Here is an 18159-nt window from a genome sequence, read left to right as displayed (position 1 = left end):
GCAACAGCCAAAAAGAATGCCCCAGTACTGAGGTTTTTGTTAGATAGTGTATGGCCCTTAAGGGACATTGTCAGCCCAAGTGGCATAATTTTATTCTATCCCTCTCCAGAGACAGGGTCTTACCATGCAGCTCTGGCTGTCCTGGAACTTTCTTTATAGACCAGGCTGTCCTCCATCTCACAGAGATTCACCTGCCTCTGCTTTGATTAAAGGTGTGTGGCACTATATCTGGCTGACATACCTTCATTTAATACACACATACGTATTAACATGTCATTTTAGGTAAATATAAATCAATGTGATTCCATATAGCTTTTCTTAAAGATTCATTTATTTTTCTCTTGTTTGTTTATTGTTCTCATGTTTTGCCGTTTTGCCTACATGTTATGACTGTATCACTTGCTTACAGTGCCCTTGGAGATTAGACTTAACAGTTGTGAGCTTCCATGTGGGTCCTGGGAATTGAACCCAGGTCCTTTGGAAGATCAGCCACTGAGCCATCTCTCTAATAGTCCTCTCGCTTATTCAAATACCCTTAGCGTTATTTGCCCTCCTTCCTCCCTTTTCTTTTTTACTAACCTCCCTCTATCTACCCAGTTAAAGCCTCCACCATGTTTTTCCCATTCCTCCTTCATATCACCTGTATCTTGTGATTGTCTTCTTTAGTGCTTCTCATGATGGAGTAATTTGTAGCACACACACACATATACAGACACACAAACACACATACGTACGTACTCACATACTTCTTCCCTAAGTGTAAGGATGGTTGATGCTATTATAGTGAAAACTTCCCACTTTTTGTTGTTGTTTGCTTGTCATTCCCTCTGCCTGCCTATGCATCCCAAGTGCTAGAATTAGAGGTATGTGCCACCTCCAACTCGTAGAGCTTACCGTTTTCATTTGAGGAAGAATTTAATTTGAAGTACTGTGTAAATATTAAAATGTCTAAAGGATAAGAACTTGCCTGTAGTTACCAGATTTTCATAGCTGCCTACCCATTTTACTATTGCTTGTTTGTTGCTATATAATCAATTTTATTGCAAAATAATTCTTGGAATTTTTTTCCTCAAAAAAGCTACTGTAATGGCTTTTTATTTAATACCATATATATATATATATATATATATATATATATATAAATATAAATGTATATTATGAACACAGGGAACTTCCCAGAGACTCATACTCCAACCAAGGACTATTCATAGAGATAACCCAGAACCCCTGCACAGATGCAGCCCAGGGCAGTTCAGAGTCCAATTGGGTTACATAGTAATGTGAAGAGGGACTGCCTCTGACATAATCTGATTGGCCTGCTCTTTGATCACCTCCCCCTGGGGGGGAGCAGCCTTACCAGGCCATAGTAGAGGACAATGCAGCCACTTTTGATGTGAACTGATAGACTAAGATCAGAAAGGAGAGGAGAACCTCCCCTATCAGTGGACTTGGGGAGTGGCATGCATGCAGAGGGAGGAGGGAGGGTGGGATTGGGAGGGGAGGAGGGAGGGGCTTATGGGGGGATGCAGAATGAATAAAGTGTAATTGATGAAAAAAAAATCATGTCAGAGGAGCAACAGAAAAAAAAAATAAAATAAAATACGTAAAAAAAAAAGGCTTGTTTGAAGCCTTTTAAAATATACAAGATAGAGAGTAATTGTATTAATAGAAGAATGGTATTAATAGAAGAATGTATTAATAGAAGAATGGCTCTCCATGTTGAATCGTTAAAAAAAAAAGAATAGTTATTGTACTTTTATGTAATAAAGACTTAGTATGACTTGATACTTCAAGTACCTTTATGATACTCTTATTAAGCTTTCCTCTTTTTAATTCAGCAGCCTAAGAATCAAAGAAATAAAAACCCTGTTAGTCAAGATAAATCTGATCTACCTCCACAAATACAAACTTCATACACACATTCAGAGGGACCTCCATACGAAGAGCTTCTAAATCAAAGACGGCGAGAAGAGGGCAGATACAGACAACTAGATGATGAAACTGAATTAAGGAATAGAAGACTTCTTAAACAGGCAAATGAAGAAATAGGCCTTTCTGGTACAAAACATCAAAGCTTTGCCAGCAAGTCTGGTGTTCCAGAGAGAAGAGCTCGCAGATTTAATGAGGAACGTGTTCTTGACAGACAATACTGTAGAGCCGACCGAGATCCTGACGGACGTGAAGAAATGGACGAGAGGTTTAGATATGAAAGTGATTTTGATAGAAAACTTTTGAGAGTATATCCATATGAAAGGTATTTACATCTTCATTTTTATTTTCTTTGTTTGCTTAATATTGCTGTTAGTTTTATAGTTACATTAGGGAAAAGCAGTTTTATTTATTTTGATTTACCATATTTGATTAATTCATTCATACTCTGTTTTGTGAAGCACCATTATTTTATGTGTCACTGAAAGATATAGAAAACACTCAAAATGAGGACCCCCAGGTAAAGCTGAAAGTGGAAAGTGTATACCTGTAATCTAAAGGTGAATGTAACCATGCTCACAGAGGGAATTTCTTGTCTCTCAGCCATGACCAAGTAGGGGAGTAAAAAAGAACCAAAATCTTGCATGTGAATTTGAATTTTAAAACAGCAATTGATTAAGATTTACAGTCTAGATTCCTGTTGCCGGTGGCATCCAAAGAAACCACAAGGTAAGAACTCAGGCTGTCTTGGTTCTTCATTTTCTAGATTATTGACAGGGCTAAAACCCACTTCTTTCTGCAGTAAGTTAAAGTTAGGTTGATAGCCATCCCATATTAACATAGATGAAATGCCGTTCGCACTTTTAATGCTCATACAGATTAAGTATCTTTATTAATATGTTTTAAAGACTTATTGGACTTTTATGTAATTGAAATGACATTAACTTTTCACAGTCAGACTTTCAAATGTTTTTCACCTCTTTTGAAGTATTGATTTTGTGATATTGTTTGGAATTTCTTAACTATAGGTCTTTGTTTTCATTTACCTTAATGTGTAACTTGACATATGTTTTCCTAACTAGTAGAGACAGAAATGCAGAAGGCCTATGTTTGTCAGTGACCTGCTAACATTAAGGATTTCATGTAAATTTTGGGACCTGTTTTGTTTAATAATCTAAATATTTAATTTTTTAGTATTTTACAAAGTATTCTCAAGAAGTAATGCTGCATCGTCATTTTAATTACTAAGATCAGCACAAAGCTATCATCTATCTTTATTTTGTATTTTAATTCTGTCTTTATTCTGTATCTTAATTTAGGCAGTTTGAGATCAAATTTAATATCTAGAAGAGTTAGAAATGTGGATTGTGTACTATAGTTTCGAGCTGAATCTAATAGTTTGTACTTCAGAAAATGCTTCAAATCCTATAATATCTTATATTTAAAGTTAATTAAAAGACCTCTCAATTTGTGAACTACAGGCACTTCCGGAATGTTGATGTCTTTTCTGTATCTGAGAGTTTTCTAGAACTTCTGTTTCCTCTTTATGATATTTACCTCCAGAATATAATGAAAATACTACTCTAAAGTTTGGAATTTTAAAAAGCTTATGACAGTTGATGCTTTGCTTTTCACACATGAAGCAGCAGATCAGTGAGTTCCATTGCAGTCATTGGAGGCTGCGCCAGTGTCTCGGTACTCTACCAGCTTCCCTGAGTTGTCCTTTGAGATTATTTTACTTAAGGTTCAGCTTTTACTTGTGATATCAGTTCTGAACACTATCGCATTTTGCTGGTTTATCAGCTGTCATATCTCCATCTGTCAGGCTGTTTCTTATGTTTCTGGATGATAATTGGGGTTATAGCCATTCCTTCTCTTTGAAAAAGGAATTCACATTAATCATTCCAATTTCTATTTAATGGGTATAGTTGTAAGTAAGAGAAATAACCATATTTGTTATCTTCTAAGATTTCCCTCACTTTTTAAAGTTACGTTTTTTTATAATTTTGGTATCATTTTTTTTGAATTATTGTACAACTTAACATACCTGATGTATAATGCATGATATATTTTTTCTTAAATATGGAGCAGTGAAAGCTTTTCAGGAGGTGTTATTTTCCTAAAGTCGTGCCATGAATTGGCCAGTGTTAAATAATTAACAAGTGGTTCTTACTGTAACTGATGATTTGTATTCTGTGTGTTTGTGTATTTTGTATATTTTATGTCTATATACTAATGAGTAAAATTTACGTTTAAGAGCTCTCTGAAGTTGAATGCAAATGGTTTTTAAATGATAGTTTGAATTACAGATTCTTAAAATGTAGCCTCTGCTAGTCTTTATTATTTATTAACTGAGCTGTATAAGTTACTATGTTATCTTTTAATGTTTTACTTTAATATTAACTAGTCAAAGAAGTTTCCAGTATTGGAAATGCTGTTTTGCAGTTTCTGGGTGATTAATGTGGTTAGCATTTCCAGTCTATTTAAATCTTCTTAGTTGCACATTTATAAAATCGACATTCAGACAAATTTTGAAATTCTTTATCTGAAGTGAGATTCTGTATGAACCACATAGATTATGTGCCTTCTTAGAGTAGCATGTTCCTCTAGATTTAATATGGAAGACATAAATGAGAAATGCCAATTCACAAGTCATCTGTTTTTGTTTGCTTTTCAGTTAGTGCCTGTGATTTTTCTTTAGAAAGGTCACCTTGGGAATTTTTAAAAAGATTGACTTGTTTTAAAACGTTCTATGTGTCTGTGTGTGTCCCTGCCTAAGGTGACGTGTGCAATGTGCATACATCGCTGGTGGAACCAGAGGGTCTCAGATGCCCTGAAGCTGGTGTTTTGGGCCACTGTTAGCCATCTGATGTGGCTCTGGAAACTAAACCAGGGTCTCACACAAGGGTATTATGTGCTCTTAATCGGTAAGCTATCTTTCCAGCCCCATTTTAACAGATTTTTCCCTTCACATTAAAGATACAGTTGAGAATAGAAAATATTTACTAGCTATACAAACTGGAAAAGAACTGGTAGTGTTGGCTCACAGGTAGCATATTAGAAAGCCCTGCAAACAGAGTTCAGTAGCAAGGCACACCACTCACCTGCACGGATGCATGGCAGCTCATACAGCTCAGTAGCAAGGTACGTGGAAACTCGTGTAAATACACAGAGATTTACACTATAGCTCAGGTTGCCCTCAAGACTCATGGAAATCTTTTTGTCTCAGCCTCTCCTTCAGAGGCTGAGGCAAAAGTGCTCGGATCAGAGGTAGGAGCTAACACACCTAAAAAAAGATATTTTTGATATGAAACCAAACAGATGTAATTACTACTCTTTTTAATTTGGCTCTAGCTCTTGCAATCTTAAGTTTATTAAGATTGTAAATACTAATACTGTCTTAGACAAGTTAGCTGAAAATGAAGAAATCTGTAGTTCTTTGGTAAATTTTAGAACAAATTGCTGTTTTTAATTGTGCTCTAGTTCTGGGACCCAAAGGTAGGCTTTAAAAATGGTATGTTTATATTTCTATTGTAACTGTGTAAATGTGTTTTTACTAAGAAGATACCTTTTTACCACACCAGTGAATTGACTTTTGTGTTCCATGTGCGGTCGGTCCCTGAAACCATTCCTGTGCTCAGTGATTCTTTAGGATGACCCATGGCTTTGTGTAGAGTGTACTTACAGCTGGGGCTCTGTTTATTGACTCAGTATCTTGCTCTGCCCTGGCAGGCTTCAGGTATCTGTTTTGTTTGTTTTTTTGCCTCTGCCTCCTGAGTCCTGTGATTACAGGCATACCACTGCAGCCACATGACACAAATGATTTATTGTAGCTATAGGACAGAAAGGAAGAACAGCATAGGAAAAGGGGTCATTGGATAAAATTAGAGGCAAATTAGATGCTTCCTTTTGAAATACTAGTGAAGAGACACAGAAGATAAAATTCCTCCAGCACTGAACTGGGACTCAGTGCTTAAGGTTTTTTTGAGGGCTGCTTGTATGTCTGCGCGTCCTAGCCTCAGCCCCCTATAGGAAAACAAGCATCTCTTTATGCCGTATTGTTTGTGCAGAGAGTGGAGGGACAGTGACACACTCATTAACTAGTTCCTGGACCGATGGGAATCTCCTAAAGCCCATGTTGTCAGGTGACAACCCAGGGCTAGTGTAGACATGCTCAAGCCTGCTACATTAGACTTTCTGCACATGTGTATCATATTGATAGAGTATAACTTAATATGGAGGGTATTGTTAATCAAAACCTGGAATTTACCTATTTATTTATCTTTGCTTTAATTGGTAGAAATAGGGATGGCACTAGATTGATGTGTTAGTTAAAAAGAGACCTGGGCTGGAGAGCTGGCTCAGAGGTTAGGAGCACTGGTTGCTCTTCCAGAGGTCCTGAGTTCAATTCCCAGGAAACACATGGTATCTCACAAAAGATCTATAACAAGATCTGGTGCCCTCTTCTGGCTTGCAGGCATACATGCAGGCAGAAAATCGTATCATAAATAAATCCTAAAAAAAAAAAAAAAAAAAAATCTGAGCGTCTGCGCTTCGGTTTAAATAAAGCTAGCTTTTAAAAATGGTGTGAAGGGTACTGCGTTAATTATGCATAAAATGGGAGCAATTGTTTTCATATCAACGTTACAGTCTTATTAATACAAGAGCACGTTTTTTTTTTTCTAGATAACTGATCATGGCTTGTGGTGGGAATAAGTGAAGACTATGATAGGCAGGCTCTTTGGAGAATATGTTTCTTTTTTTTTTTTTTTTTTACAGCTGATCAAGGCCAGCGTTGTTAATCTGATCAGCAACTTTATGTTCAATATTATAGCATATTTTCTCAACCATACTTCTTTTCATCTTCTTCAGAAGGAAAATATAATTTATTAACAGCCATATGAAGAAATATTACTTGTGAAATGCTGGTTTTTCATGGATGATGATAAATGTTCATATAAAAAGTTATGCTGGTTTCTCTGCCATGAGAAATTATACTTAAAAGAAAAAAAAAACAAAAACAAATCAGTGTTTGCCAAATGGAAAAATAAAAGATAGTTGAAAACACTTTTCACTGTTTTAAATGACTGCTTTTTTGAAGAAAATAAATTTTTATTCTTTTATTCTTTTTATTCGTTATGACCTTATAAGTAAAATTAGGGTTCAGGTCTGTTTTGTATCAGACTGTTTTAAATAATGTTTTGTATCTTTCTGTTTAATGGGGTTTACTGTGCCACTTTTACATTAAACTGCTTGGTGTTATGTGTAGTGAAATCATTCCCAGAATGTATACATCTTAATCAAAAAAACAATTTTGTTTTGAGTTCTGCCTGTAAACTTCAGTTTGTACAGGGACTGTGTCTACTCAATGCCCAGAGTAGGACTTGGCCTGCGGAAGGTGCCCTGTAATTGCCATATTAACCACTTAATAAAAAATGTTTTAGTGTGTTATCTTAACTTAAAAAAAATCTATCTATGTCTGTTTGTCTGTCTGTCTATCTATCTATCTATCTATGGCTGGGGAGATACCTCACATGTTAAGAGCACTTGCTGTTCTTCCAGAGGACCTGAGTTCAGTTCCCAGCACCTAAGTTGAATGACTTACAACTTCCTTAAACTCTAGTTTTAGTTGATCTGACACTAATAGTTTACAATAATCTTAGTTAAAAAAAAAAAAAAGAAAGAAAGAAAGAGTATTAGGGACGGGGCTTGTAGCATCATAAAAGCACCTTCCTAGTTTATGCTTGTGCATACAAACAACAGCAAACAAACTTGAATGTAAACTCTTAATACCTCTTGTTAACTAGCAGATCATACTTGAGCCAGATCTAATTGGAATTAACTTTAGGATGTGTTTACAGAAAAATGTCAGCACAATCCTTTGTTTACCTTCAGGCTAACACATCAGATTATAGAACTCGAGAAAGACATAAAATTACTCATTAGATATGGGTTATGTTCTATAAGATAATGTGTTTTTAAGGCCGCGTGGAAACAGACGAGAGGGTATGCCTCCTGCGGGGAATGAGGATGATGGCACAGGACAACCAAACACACAGACTTCCTGTCCTAGATATACAAGGTATGTGATAGCAATTCTGCTCTCGAATCATCACACTCCTAAATAGCACCTGCCTATTTATGATGTTTTCTTTCAACATTCTTTCGGTCCCTTTTCCTTCTCCCTCTTGTCTGTCTACCTGTTCTGGGGATTGAACCGAAACCACTGAGTGAGACAAGCACTTTGCCCCTGAGCTACATGCCTAGGCCTGCAACATGCTTTTCAAGAATAATCTTTTTAGTAAAGCTTGGCAGGGCTTTCATTGTGAGCCCCTCTCATTGTAAAATATATAAATTAGTTTGAAATGATGAAGGAGAAATGAATTGAATGGTGTCAGACACACAATTGAATGGTGTCAGAGTGAGTTTGGAACATGTTGGCCTTGTTGCTGGCGAGATTAGTTAAGAGTTAAGAGGTTGGATTCTTAATGCAGAAGACTCAAGTTTGAGTACCCATACCACATCTGGTGGATCACAGCTGCCTGTGAATCCAGTGCCAGAGGATCTGATACCCTCATGGGCACATACACGTATTAAAAATAAATGTCTAAGAAATATCTGGAGGTCATGGAATTAGAAATCAAGTGGGTTGTCGTTGTCAATGTCTCTGTAGTGACTTTATTTTTGATTTTTTTTTCTTATTGGTAGAGTGTTAATGCTTACACTGTAAAATTAATATTCAAGTGTCTATTGATACAAAAGCAATAACCTTATAGTTTTATTTTGGTGCTTTTCTGTGTTCTTTATAAGAAAGAATAGGTCTTAAAAAATAAAACCTAAAAGAAAACAAATGGGCCAGCAAGGTGCTGCAGTTGGTGAAGGTGCTTGCCACCAGGTCTAATGACCTGAGTTGATCCTTGGAACCTACATTATGTAGGAGAGACTGACTCACAAGGCTGTCCTCTGCCCTCCACCCTTGACCCATGCCACAGACATAGTAAATACAAACAAATTTTAAAAATGATGAAAATGTAACGCAAAACCTTACGAGGTCTAAGGATGTGGCTCAGTTGGTAGAGTGCTTTTCCATCGTGGACAGGAATTAATCTCAGCAGTGTAAACCACGTGTGATGGTGCACCCTGCAGTCCTGGCACTAAGGGGCAAGAGGAGGAGTGCTCACGGTCCTTCTCCAAGGCTTTACAGGGAAGTGAAGGCCAGCCTGGGTGCATGAGGCCCCATCTGTATCTCTTTCCCCTAAAGCTCCTGCAAAAGAGGAAAAGGATCAGGAAGTGGTAGGATGGGAGCATGAGGGTGATGGGGAACTGAATATGACCAAACTACATTATATGCATGTATGAAAATAACAGTGAAATTTGTACAGTCGGTATATGTGGATCTGACAGAATACAGTGAAGGTGATGGGGTGTGTCTTGAACACTGTCCTTTCTTAGAAGGAATACAAATTATAAATTATGCTTGACAGTAAGAGAATTTGGTGTTTGTTCCAAGTTTGAACAAATTTGAGGGTCCCACTTTTTTCTTTTGTTTTTTAAGTTCTTTTTAATGAATTTTTCCCCCCAAAGAGATACTCTTTTCTACATGGGAGTAGAGTTAGGAGATGGGGGTGTGTGTGTGTGTGTGTATATGTGTGTGTGTATAATTGGGTAATTTCATATAAAAAAAGATGTGTGAACCGGTCATGGTAGCACGCCTCTGTAATCCCAGCACCTGGGGAGGCAGAGGCAGGGCGATTGAGTTCAAGGCCAGCCTAGACTACAAAGCGAGCCAAGGCTATACAGAGAAACCCCGTCTTGAAAAGAAAAAAGAATTGTAATCTGTGGAGTTAGTGAAGCAGGCTGAAGAAAAGATATACATATATTGGAGTCCCGTGGAATAAAGAAATAAAAAAAATCCATAGTTTTGATTATTACTTTGAAAGAAAGTATAATTCATATAATTTTATTTATTTTTCTTCAAGGGCAAATGCATGTGTGTGTTTGTGGAGGCAAGAGGTGAAAGTGTCAAAGTTTTCCTCCATGTTCCACTGTATTCTCTGAGATAGGACTTTCCCTGAATCTGGAGCTAGCATGTCAGGGCCAGCAAGCCCTCGGGGTTCTGTTTTTGTCACCTCCCCGTCTGTGGGATAATAGACATGAGCTGCTGCGGAAGCTCCTGTCTGCGTGCTAAGGGTTGAGCACAGGCCCTCATGCTTTTCAGGCACCACCCTCACTTTGCCACCTCAACTCCTTAGTTTTCATTCTTTGAGACAGAGTTTTTACATGTAGTTGAATTCTACTATGTAGGCCAGGATGGCCTCAAACCCCCAGTCCTCTAGCCACAGCCTCAAGTGCTGGCATTACTGGCATGTTACCACCATTCCCAGCCTTTATGTTGAATTTTGATTTCCTAAAAGTACCTGGATTTTAATATTTGCTCTTTCGTATTGTTTTAGTGCTCAAAATAATGAACCACCCAAGTCTGCTGATGGTGCTGTTAGTCCGTTTGCAGGGATGCTCTTTGGTATGTCCTGCACTTCCAGTTGATTAGACCTTGCAGAGTGTTGAATTAAATGTCCTTAGTGAGAACTCACCGTTGTAAGTAATGGTACCTGCGTGAATAACAGCAGATATTCATTGAGGCTTACAATATGATGGGTACCATGTTAAAGCATGTAGCATACATTGTATACAACACAACTGTTGATACTTTAAAGCTAAATAACTTAATTAGCTATATGGCTTATATATGATAGAGGAAATCAGTTTGGGCAATGTTTTAATTTTTAAACTAGAATTTGGTTGTATTATAGTGTTTCTTTATATTGTTCTATATGTGACACTTGCTTCTTTGCATATCTCTTAGGTAGCATGGATTTGTTTTACTTTTTTGAACATTCCATTTCACCACTCTTGCTGCCTTAATCACTATTTTATTGTGTTTCTGTGTCTGTGAGAGGGAGAGACAGACAGAGATGGAGATTCTCTAAGACTGAGTGAGAGACTGAGAAACTCTGGGCTTGACAGGGGCTTTTAAGACCTAAAATCCACCCTAGTGACACACCTCCTCCACAAGGCCACATTTCCTATCCTAATTCTTCTGATCATATCAAAGAGTTGCATGAGCCAGTGGGGGGCATTATATTACAACTACCACACTTGTTCTTTCTATATAATTTCTGAACATTTTTTTTTTCAAAATGATGATGATGATTCAGATTTCCTATTTTTTTTTTTTAAATCAAAGGTCAAGGTTATTACTAAATACAATCCCTTTGGTTTGCTGTATTATCTTTGTCCTTATTTATTGCAGAAATGGTATGGTGAGCCTTGTGCTTTGAGTATAGCTTTGTATACAAAAGAAGTTGTTCTTTTCCATGTATTTGTTGTTTTAATGGACACTTTGGATGTTTAGCTAAAATTTGGTATTGGTTACGTACATGAGAAAATTGATTATCATTTTAGGTTCATCCAACCTAAAAGCAGTCAGTAATTTACATTTTGGCTTTGAGACATAGTCACATGTTATTTTTAGACTTTCTTTTTCTTTAAAATGAGTATTGTGAGAAAGATGGTATAGTCACAAAAATTATTTCTTTTTGACTATACGGTTTGACTAATTTTATCTCTTAGATCAGAGTAAAGGCATGTATTTATTCTGTATTTTGTAACAAGTGGGAAAAAGAAGGAATGATGGTAAGATGAGGGTTGGCTGAAAAATAATTTTATTAGCAAGAAGCTGAGTCTGCCATCTGCATGTGAAGGGAATGAGTTTACCAGTATGTTGTCAGGAGCTGTGAGTGACACAATAGAGTAGTGTTTGCAGGAAGACACGGAAGCCATTTGAACCTGCACTTCATCCCACGTTTGAGTGTTTGTGTGTGTCTTAGGAGCTTTGCACAGACAAGGAGCTTAGCTCTCTTTGAAAGCGTTTTATCTCGTTCTCAAGGTGGTCTCGTGTAACAGCTGTGCCAGTCATTAGAATACTCTTAAGTTCAGTTGCCCTAAAATTTATTTTCCTGTTGTTCTGCTTTAGATACTTCATTTGAAACCTTTGCTCTAATAAAGAAAAAAAATTAGAGCTGGACAAAGTGGTACACCCCTTTAATCACAGTTCTTGGAGGGAGAGGCAGGCAGATCTCTGTGTTTGGGCCCAGCCTGGTCCACGCAGTGAGCTCAGGACAGCCAGTTCCTTAGACCAGAGGCTGTCAGTCTGTAAGTCTCAACCGCAAAGGGCTTGCTTCAGATAACCTGTATATCAGATATTTGCATTACAGTCATAGCTAGCAAAACTGCAGCTACGAAGTAGCAATGAAATAATTTTGTGGTTGGGGATCACCACAACATGTGGAACTGTATGAAAGTTCATGTTAAAAATAATTGACACATACCCTTTCTTGGAGAGTACTGTGCATTTAGAACAGAGCCATGACCCACTTAGACTTATATATTTGAATCTGCACATCGAAGGGTTCCTCTCTGTTGTGTTTTTGTTCCTCCTGTTGGTGTTTCAGTGCTAGGGAGTGACTGCTGCACCGTCGTGCCTACCAACTAAGAGAGAGAGCATAGAGCTGCATATCTAGCCCTCACGCTTGTTGACGTGTCTTACAGTCTGGTAGCATAATTCATGCAGTCTTTAGTGTTTCATGTTTGTAGGATTTACTAAAAGATCTTAAGGCTGGAGAGTTGGCTCAGTGGCTAAGAGTGCTGGCTACTCATGCAGAGGATCTGGGTTCGATCCCCAGCACCTGGATGGCCACTAACAACAGTCTGTAACTCCAGTTCCAGGAGACCTGACCTTCTTTCTCTTCAGCCTCCACTATCACTGGCCACATATGGTGTGCAGACATGAACGCAGACAAAACACCCATCAACTAAAAGATCTTAAGAATATTATTTGTTTAGAATATTTGAGGCAGGATCTAATTGAGTAGCCAAGGTTGGACTAGAACTTGCTTTGTAGCTTAGGCTGACTGTGAATTCATAGCCCTGCCTATCTTCAGAGTGCTGAAATTACAGGTGTGTGCTAATATATATGGGCTGTTTTTTTCTTTTTGTCTATAGATGGAACTGCAGGGATTTCTTTGAACTATCTTGTTCCTTTCCCAGGTTTCAGTAAGACTTTTATGCACCCGAGGATGAGGATGGGTTGTTGTTGCTATTTGGCCTCTGCCTGTCTCAGGGATGTGTCTTTTTCAGTGTTCCTGTATTTCCCTAGGGTGGTGGCTTCTGTTTGCGGAGGGTTTTTATCAGAATGTCATGACAGCAATTCAGCTTCACTATGTATGAGGGTAGGATGTTGGGTCCACATAGTTCCCTGCCTCTCACCAGCAGATGACAGCTGTTGATAGTGTGAGAGAAGTTTGGAAAGCAGGAAATAGGGTATACTTAAGAGCCATGGAGGGGTCTCTTCCAGGACTACTGTATTGCAGAGCCCAGCAGGTGGTGAGATTCCTTTTATTCTGGGATTTCCTGGACTCTGTTTTTTGCTCTAATGTGCATATGGCCTTTAAAAATGTGTTGAAGGCTCACCTGGCTTCTTTTATGTGCTGTATGGTGGCTGCCTCTTCCCCATCTTCTGCTAGCACTGTGATGCTTGGGTCCCCACCTCTGCATGGATTACTGATTTACTCCTCGATGTTCAGTTCATCAATTATTGTCAACCTCAGCTTTCTGATGAGCTTTTACAAAGTCATAATTTCGTAGGTGATGCATCCTTTTCTTAGTGTGGAGTCAGTAATTTTCTTTTTTTAAATTTTATTTTAGTTTTATTAATTACAGTTTATTCCTTTGTATCCCAGCTGTAGCCCCCTTTTCTATCCCCTCCCAATCCCACCCTCCCTCCCTCTTCTTCTCCTATGTCCCTCCCCCCCAGTCCAATGATAGGGGAGGTCCTTCTCCCATTCCATCTGACCATACTCTATCAAGTCTCATTAGGACTGGTTTCTTTGTCTTCCTCTGTGGATTGGTAAGGCTGCTCTCCCCTCAGGTGAAGGTAATCAAAGAGCCAGCCCATGAGTTCATGTCAGAGAGGGTCCCTGTTCCTATTATTGGGGAACCCTCTTGGACACTGAGCTGCCATGGGCTACTTCTGTGCAGGCGTTCTAAGTTAACTCCGTGCACTGTCCTTGTTTGGAGTATCAGTCTCAGAAAAGACCCCTGTGCCCAGATTTTTTTGGTTCTGTTGCTCTCCTTGTGAAGCCCCTGTTCCTCCAGGTCTTTCTATCTCCTTCTTCTTTCATATTCCCTGCACTCTGCCCAGAGTTTGGTTATGAGTCTCAGCATCTGCTTTGATACCTTGCTGGGTAGAGTCTCTCAGAGGCCCTCTATGATAGGTTCCTGTGCTGTTGCCTGTTTTCTCCCTTTTCCAATGTCCGTCCCGTTTGCCTTTCTGAATGAAGATTGAGCATCTTACCCAGGGTCCTCCTTCTTGATTAGCTTCCTTAGGTATACAGATTTTAGTATGATTATCCTATATTATATGTCTAATATCTGACAGAGGGCTAATATCCAGAATATATAAAGAACTTAAGAAGTTAAACGGCAAGAAATCAAGTAACCCAATTGAAAAATGGGGTACAGAGCTAAACAGAGAATTCTCAATAGAGGAATGCAGAATGGCAGAGAAACATTAAAGAAATGCTCAACATCCTTAGTCATCAGGGAAATATAAATCAAAAGGACCCTGAGATTTCACCTTGCACCCATCAGAATGTCTAAGATCAAAAACTCAAGGGACAACACATGCTGGAGAGGATATGGAGAAAGGGGAACCCTCCTCCACTGCTGGTAGGAATGTAAACTTGTACAGCCACTTTGGAAATCAATCTGGCATTTTCTCAGACAATTAGGAATAGTGCTACCTCAGGATCTAGCTATACCACTCCTAGGCATATATCCAAAAGATGCTCAATTATACAACAAGGACATTTGCTCAACCATGTTCATAGCAGCTTTATTTGTAATAGCCAGAACCTGGAAACAACCCAGATGTCCCTCAACTGAGGAATGGATACAGAAATTGTAGTATATTTACACAGTGGAATACTCCTCAGCAATTAAAAACAAAGAAATCATGACATTTGCAGGCAAATGGTGGGATCTAGGAAAGATCATCCTGAGTGAGCTATGCCAGAAGCAGAAAGACACACATGGTATATACTCACTTATAAGTAATTTTCTTTTGTGGCTTTTTACCCTCTGTGCAGAAGGCCTCCTCATGTGAGTTTTCTCCCCCCCCCCTTTTTTTTGTAGGAGCTTTCATTTTCTTCATTTTATTATTATTATTTTTACAGGAATCCCGGATATTTTAACACGTGTGTTTGTGTGTTTATGTATGAATAGAAGTAAACAGAGGGCCCTGTTTCCACTTTGGGTGGACACTTGTTTAATTTAAGAAATTTATAGAAGCTATTAAGGTATTTTAGTTAGGCCTCTGTTGCTGTTTTGAAACACTCGAGCAAGGCAACTTACAGAAGAGTTTATTTGGGCGTAATAGTGTCAGATGTTTAGACTCCATTATGGTAGGAACAGCATGGAAGCAGGTGACAGGCAGCAAAGCGCGAGTAGAAAGCCGAGTTTACAATAAGTGTGAAGCAGAGGGAGCAAACTGGAAGTAAGGCAAGGTCTGAAGTTCTCAAACTTAAGTGACACACTTTCTCTGGTAAGGCCACACCTCCTAAGTCTCCTAAATAGTGTCACCAACTCAGACCAAGTGTCCAAAGCCCAGGATATGAGGAACATTTCTCATTCAAACCACCATATAAGGGACGGGGATTAGAGTCTTCTGTTACTCAGAGAACGGTTTTGGAATTTTTAATGCTTGTTGTTATATGTGACCCATGATAAGAACTCATAAATTAAGAATGTAATTGACGTATTGATATGGTTTCCACTTCTTTCTTTCATAGTAATTCTTTAAATAGCAAGTTTCTTTAGCTTGAGTTTCAGTTGTGACTCATAAGAGTTGAGACTGTCTTTTTGTTCTGTTTTGTTTTCTTATCCAGGAGGTGAAGAGAGAGAAATTCTCCAGAGAAAGAAAGAGAAATACAGGCAAGAACTATTGGAGCAGATAGCTGAGCAACAGAAGAAAAAGAGACGGTAATGGGAGGTTTGCATGCAGCAGAATGCGCTTGTGTAGGATGACGTGACATAAAGAATAAGTACTTGGCAGGTGTTTGTGAAGTAACTTGATTGAAGGCCACCTACCCGTTTCTGCTACTTTCTCGCTCTACACACTGAAAAGTAGTTTATCTCTGAAAACAAGAACTGATAAGCACACACGCGTGCAGAATAAAATGTAGTAAATCAAAGTATTTACATTGTAGACAACTCTATAATCTTTTAATTTTTGATTACTTTTCCTTTGATAGTTTCAGAGATGTAACAGATGAATCTTTCTGACCCTTTTTTATCTTCTCAGAATATTCTCAAATAATCTGTGAGACTTTAAATAAAGTTAGGAATAAAAATCTTGGTTCTGAAGTAACAGTTATCATATCCTTTGTCTCACTTCCAAGTGAGATACCTTAATAATTGCTATTAGCTATCTTTAAAAAAACAAACTTTTTTTTTTTTTGTAGTGTTGTCCTTCAAACCCAGAGCCTTGTATTAAACAAGCCCTCTATGACTGAGACTTTCTTTACTTTACAGTTTATTTTTATATTATCTATATGGGTGTTTTGCTTGCATGTGAATGTGTACGCAGTAAGTGTGCCTGGTTCCCTTCAAGGCCAGAAGAGGGTGTCAGAATCTGCGGAACTGAAGTTGTAGGTAGTTTTAAGCTGCCGTGTGGGTGCTGAGAACCGAGCCTGGGTCCTCTGCAAGAGCAGTAAGGGCTCTTACTGCTGACTGCTGCTTCGTGGTTCCTGAGATTTTCTTAAATATCTTTACAGAAAGAATTTAAGTTTCTGGCATGAAAATATACATGTTTAATTTTTTTCATAACATTTGTCTTTTATTTTGTGTAAATTACTTTGTCTTTGACATACCTCCAGTATTCACTTTTAGATATGTATTCTAAGGCACTTGACATGTAAGTCACAGTTTTCTAGGTACTGTGATTAAATATGACTCTAGAATTTTAAATTTTTATTATGAATTAAAGGAATTATTTGTATTTGGAGATGTATTATTTAGACTTTACATATAAATCTATTTCATTGATGACTGTAATTTTGATTGTGTTTACTACAATTTTTAAATTTATCTTCATTTTAAAAAATTTATCTTAATTTTAAAAATCTTAATTTTGTTTAGAGAAAAAGATTTAGGACTCCCAGTTGCAGCTTCTGGAGTACAAGACCCTGAGAAATCGGTAAGAGTTGTTGGCATCTTTAGTATTTAAGCTTTGACTCGAGAAAGCCTAGATGCTAGTAGCGTATGGGTGCTGTAAAAGCAAAGCAGTGCAGCTGGAGCAGTAGTGAACCAAATTCCATTTTCATAAATGTCAGTCATTTTTCTCTATAAAAGTAATTTTTAAAAACCTGTAATTGTGTCTTTCATTTTGTTACTGTGAAACTAGAAGGATAACCATACTCTCTTTACTTCAATTTTGCAATTCTCAACATCTTTAAGTGGAGTGAATCACACACATCATTGCAGTTAAGTAAGGAGGAGGTAACGATTTACTGCTTTCCCCCCAATGTACTTTGTTGTTGTTGGATGTGTAGTTTTTACTTGCTGCAGGTTTTTGTTTCTTTTGGTAATGATGATTAAAACCTCTAATTTTATTAAAAAGTTCAGTCTTTAAAAAGGATCTAGTAAGTTCTTAAAATTACCCTTACATTAAATATTATTTTTCTATAGGCAACTTATTGATATACCTATGTATATGTTCTGTGGGTTATTTGCTGTAAAATTTAATGCCAGGGGTAGTGTAGCTCAGCGGTTGAATGTTCTTAAGTTTTGCAAGGTCCTGGTTCAATCTTCAACAGTCTGCTGGCCCAGGTGTGTTATAATGAGTCCTGGTGTATAAATTCAGTATCTCCCCTTTTTTTTGTTTTGACTATTCATATAGTAAACATTTTAGCCTGAGAAATCATTCCAGAACCAGGCCTGATCATATTCTCCTTAAAGTTACATCAGCAGCTGAATCAAGTTCAAGGCCTCTGTGGGCTAGAGTAAGTTTATAGCTGGCCGAGGCAAGGTAATAAAGAGGCACAAAGTAAAGTAAAAAATAAAACAAGAAAATTAGAAGAATTAGTACTTTAGCTACCTAGAATCTGTGAGGCC

At 37.9% G+C, this 18159-nt stretch overlaps 1 protein-coding gene across 20 annotated transcripts in view; it reads left to right on the top strand.

Moving 5' to 3' along the window:
- The window catches only part of Cspp1 (centrosome and spindle pole associated protein 1), a 107074-nt gene that overhangs the window by 46634 nt on the left and 42281 nt on the right, over positions 1 to 18159 (top strand). For 7 of the 20 annotated variants that reach the window (XM_060385869.1, XM_021644439.2, XM_060385877.1 and 4 more), the window contains 6 exons: positions 1839 to 2254; positions 7913 to 8011; positions 10383 to 10450; positions 15933 to 16026; positions 17185 to 17242; positions 17503 to 17544. In XM_060385869.1, the coding sequence (XP_060241852.1) occupies positions 1839 to 2254; positions 7913 to 8011; positions 10383 to 10450; positions 15933 to 16026; positions 17185 to 17242; positions 17503 to 17544 (777 nt within the window). The remainder of the gene's footprint in view (positions 1 to 1838; positions 2255 to 7912; positions 8012 to 10382; positions 10451 to 15932; positions 16027 to 17184; positions 17243 to 17502; positions 17545 to 18159) is intronic. The other 13 variants (XM_060385886.1, XM_021644440.2, XM_060385884.1 and 10 more) reach the window with 4 other exon arrangements.

The sequence above is a fragment of the Meriones unguiculatus genome, chromosome 6 (genome assembly GCF_030254825.1).
Source record: "Meriones unguiculatus strain TT.TT164.6M chromosome 6, Bangor_MerUng_6.1, whole genome shotgun sequence".
Lineage (NCBI taxonomy): Eukaryota > Metazoa > Chordata > Mammalia > Rodentia > Muridae > Meriones > Meriones unguiculatus.
The sequence above is the reverse complement of the archived record's forward strand: the minus strand, read 5'-3'. Positions and strand labels throughout refer to the sequence as shown.